The 3522-nt window shown below is 40.1% G+C and overlaps 1 protein-coding gene across 2 annotated transcripts in view; it reads left to right on the top strand.

Annotated features, from left to right (window-relative positions):
- The window catches only part of MTRF1 (mitochondrial translational release factor 1), a 49387-nt gene that overhangs the window by 2039 nt on the left and 43826 nt on the right, over positions 1–3522 (top strand). For both annotated transcript variants that reach the window (XM_011942964.1, XM_011942965.1), the window contains one exon: positions 1157–1579. In XM_011942964.1, the coding sequence (XP_011798354.1) occupies positions 1157–1579 (423 nt within the window). The remainder of the gene's footprint in view (positions 1–1156; positions 1580–3522) is intronic.

Consider the following 3522-nt stretch of genomic DNA (forward strand, 5'->3'; position numbering starts at 1 on the left):
CAGGATGGTCTCGATCTCCTGACCTCGTGATCCGCCCGTCTCGGCCTCCCAAAGTGCTGGGATTACAGGCTTGAGCCACCGCGCCCGGCCATATTATAGAATATTTTTAAAATGTAATTGAGATTCTATTTTGTTCCTTGCTTTTCTTGCTTAATATAATTGACACCACTTAATATAATTGTAGGGCTTTTCACCAACCCTGCTTTCTTGATCTATTAATACTTGAACTTTTCTTCCTTTAGGATCTCAGCTAAAAGGGAAGCATTTTTGAAAAGTGATTGCAGAATTGAGAGTGAAAATTACTGAGTCCTGAACAGGCAACTTACATTCTAATACCAGCTCTCTCTCTATCCAGCCGACTGAATAGTCATGATTAAGATACTTGACTTCCTTGGATATCTAGATCCTTAAAGTTAAATAATTAAAAAGATAATAATAATATTTTCTTCAAACTTTAGAAAATGACTCTGTGAACCACCTTAAGTTTGTATGTTTTCATAGCTTTCAAGAGCTTATTTACACACTCAATTCTAGATTCTGGATACTTTCTAGAAAATAACTGATTTAACTTGCTCAATTGATATATTTGTTAGGTGTACTCCTACTCATATGCTTCAGTTAATTATATATGTTGAGCAGGTAGGAAGCAGTGCTGTTTTTATTTATTTTACTATGTTATTCACACATTTGAAGAATTAGGTTCTTTCTGTAGGCAGTTGAATTGTTTTTTTTTTTTTTTGAGACCAAGTGTCGCTCTTGTCCCCCAGGCTGGAGTGCAATGGCGCGATCTCGGCTCACTGCAACCTCTGCCTCCTGGGTTCAAGCAATTCTCCTGCCTTAGACTCCCGAGTAGCTGGGGTTACAGGCGCCTGCCACCACACCCAGATAATTTTTATGTTTTTAGTAGAGACGGCGTTTTACCATGTTGGCCAGGCTGGTCTGAAACTCCTGCCCTCAGGTGATCCGCCCACCTTGGCCTCCCAAAGTGCAGGGATTACAGGTGTGAGCCACTGCGCCTGGCTGGCAGTTGAATTTTAAGACTGTGGAGCTGGCTGAGGCAGTAAATGAAACCAGATTTCTTGATGTTCCTTCCAGCTTTATTATGCATGTATCTTTAGAGCTGATTTTTTTTAAGACTGTGTCTATTGTATTTCAGATGCTGAGATGAATCGTCACCTGTGTGTTTGGCTTTTTAGACATCCATCTCTTGATGGTTACCTCCAGTGTCACATCCAGCTCCATTCTCATCAATTTAGACAGATACATCTTGATACAAGGCTGCAAGTTTTTAGACAAAACAGGAATTGCATTTTTCATCTGTTAAGTAAGAATTGGTCCAGGAGATACTGCCATCAAGACACCAAGATGCTTTGGAAGCATAAAGCACTACAGAAATATATGGAGAACCTGAATAAGGAGTACCAAACACTTGAGCAATGTCTGCAGCATATCCCTGTGAATGAAGAGAACCGAAGGTCCTTGAACAGAAGGCATGCTGAGTTGGCACCTCTTGCAGCCATTTACCAAGAAATTCAGGAGACTGAACAAGCAATTGAAGAATTAGAATCAATGTGTAAAAGTAGGTAAAAGATACGTATGTGTCCTGTATAAGGGCTATTTTTATGTGTGTGTGTAAGTACAGATTTTATTTTCTAAGTCAAAGCTTTATTGAACTTAGTCTTTGTTTTTTTTTTTCCCACAGAAGCAGGGTCTCACTTGTTGCCCAGGTGGGAGTGCAGTGACTCCATCGTAGCTCACTGTAACCTCTAAGTCCTGGCCTCCCACTTCAGAATCCTGAGTAGCTAGGACTGCTGTGCCAGGGCTTTCCAAAGCGATGTGATTATAGCCACTGAGCCACTGAGGCTGGCCTGAACTCAGTCTTTTAAAAAACCTACAAGTAATAAGCTCAACACTTGGAAAGAACAGGACTCTGTACCCAGAGTGTTTGACCCACTTTAGCTACTAAAGATCAACTCTACTAAGTAACTAGGCTCCTCGTGGTACTTGCCATGGTCTTAAGGTCTGGGAGACAAAATGTTGGTCTTTTCAGAAGCTTTATTTTATTGAGCAGAACTTTATTGAACACTGTACCTACATAGTAGGGCTACACACACAGTTCCCACCCCATCAATGAGCTTCTATGGTCTAGTGAGAGAAACTTATTTAAGTATTGTTTATAATGTGAGACCTGCTCTACTAGAGGAAGGCATAGTTTCATGGGAGCAAAGAGGAGAGGGCACTCAAACCAGCCTGGGTTGATTGGGTAAAGCTTCCTGGAGGGGATCACACATTAGTGAAGCCAAGAAGGAAGCTTTATATTTCTTTTTTTTTTTTTTTTTGAGACAGAGTCTTGCTGTGTCACCCAGGCTGGAGTGCAGTGGCACGATCTCGGCCACTGCAACCTCTGCCTCCCAGGTTCAAGCGATTCTCCCACCTCAGCCTCCCAAGGAGCTGGAACTACAGGCGCCTGCCACCATTCCCAGCTAATTTTTTTTGTATTTTAGTAGAGACGGGGTTTCACCATGTTCGCCAGGCTGATCTCGAACTCCTGACCTCAAGTGATCCAGCCACCTCAGCCTCCCAAAGTGTTGGGATTACAGGCGTGAGCCACCGTGCCCAGCCAGTACTTTATTTCTTTTCATTACTGAATTATATTCCATTGTATGGATATACCACATTTTATTTATCCATTCATCAGTTGATGAACATTGAGTTGTTTTCACTTTTTGGTTATTATAAATAATGATACCGTGAACTTGTGTATACAAGTTGTTTTGTGGGCATAGATTGCTGGTTCATGTGGTAACTCTATGTTTAACCTTTTGAGGAACTGCCAGACTGTTTTCCAAAGTGGCTATAACCATTTTACAGCTCTATACACAGTGTAAGAGGGTTCATGTCTCTCCACATACTTGCCAACACTTCTTATCTGTCCTTTCAATTATTGCCATCCTATGAATGTGAAGTGGCATCTTATTGTGGTTTGATTTGCATTTTCCTGAAGATTAATGATGTTGAGCATCTTTTCTGGTGCTTATTTGTCCATTTGTGTATCATCTTGGGAGAAATGACTGTTCAGATCCTTTGCCAATTTTTAAATTGAATTGTCTTTTCATTATTGAGTTGTAAGTGGTCTTTATATTCTAGATAAAAGTCGATGATCAGATATATGATTTGCGAAAATTTCCCATTCTGTGGTTTTTCTCTTCACTTTTTTGATACTGTCCTGTGAAGCATGATATTTTAAAATTTTGATGATGTCCAATGTATCTTTTCTTCTCTTGTTGCTTGAGTTTTGGGAGTCATGTCTAAGAAAATCACCTAATCTAAGGTCACAAAGGTTTACATTTGTGTTTTCTTACAAGAGTGAAGTATTTTTTTATTTTTATCCCATGCATTTAGGTCTTTGATCTATTTGAGTTATTTTTGTATGTGACGTATTTATTTATTTTATTTTTTTTTGAGACGGAGTCTCGCTCTGTCACCCAGGCTGGAGTGCAGTGGCATGATCTCCACTCACTG

The sequence above is a fragment of the Colobus angolensis genome, unplaced genomic scaffold (genome assembly GCF_000951035.1).
Source record: "Colobus angolensis palliatus isolate OR3802 unplaced genomic scaffold, Cang.pa_1.0 Scaffold214, whole genome shotgun sequence".
NCBI lineage: Eukaryota > Metazoa > Chordata > Mammalia > Primates > Cercopithecidae > Colobus > Colobus angolensis.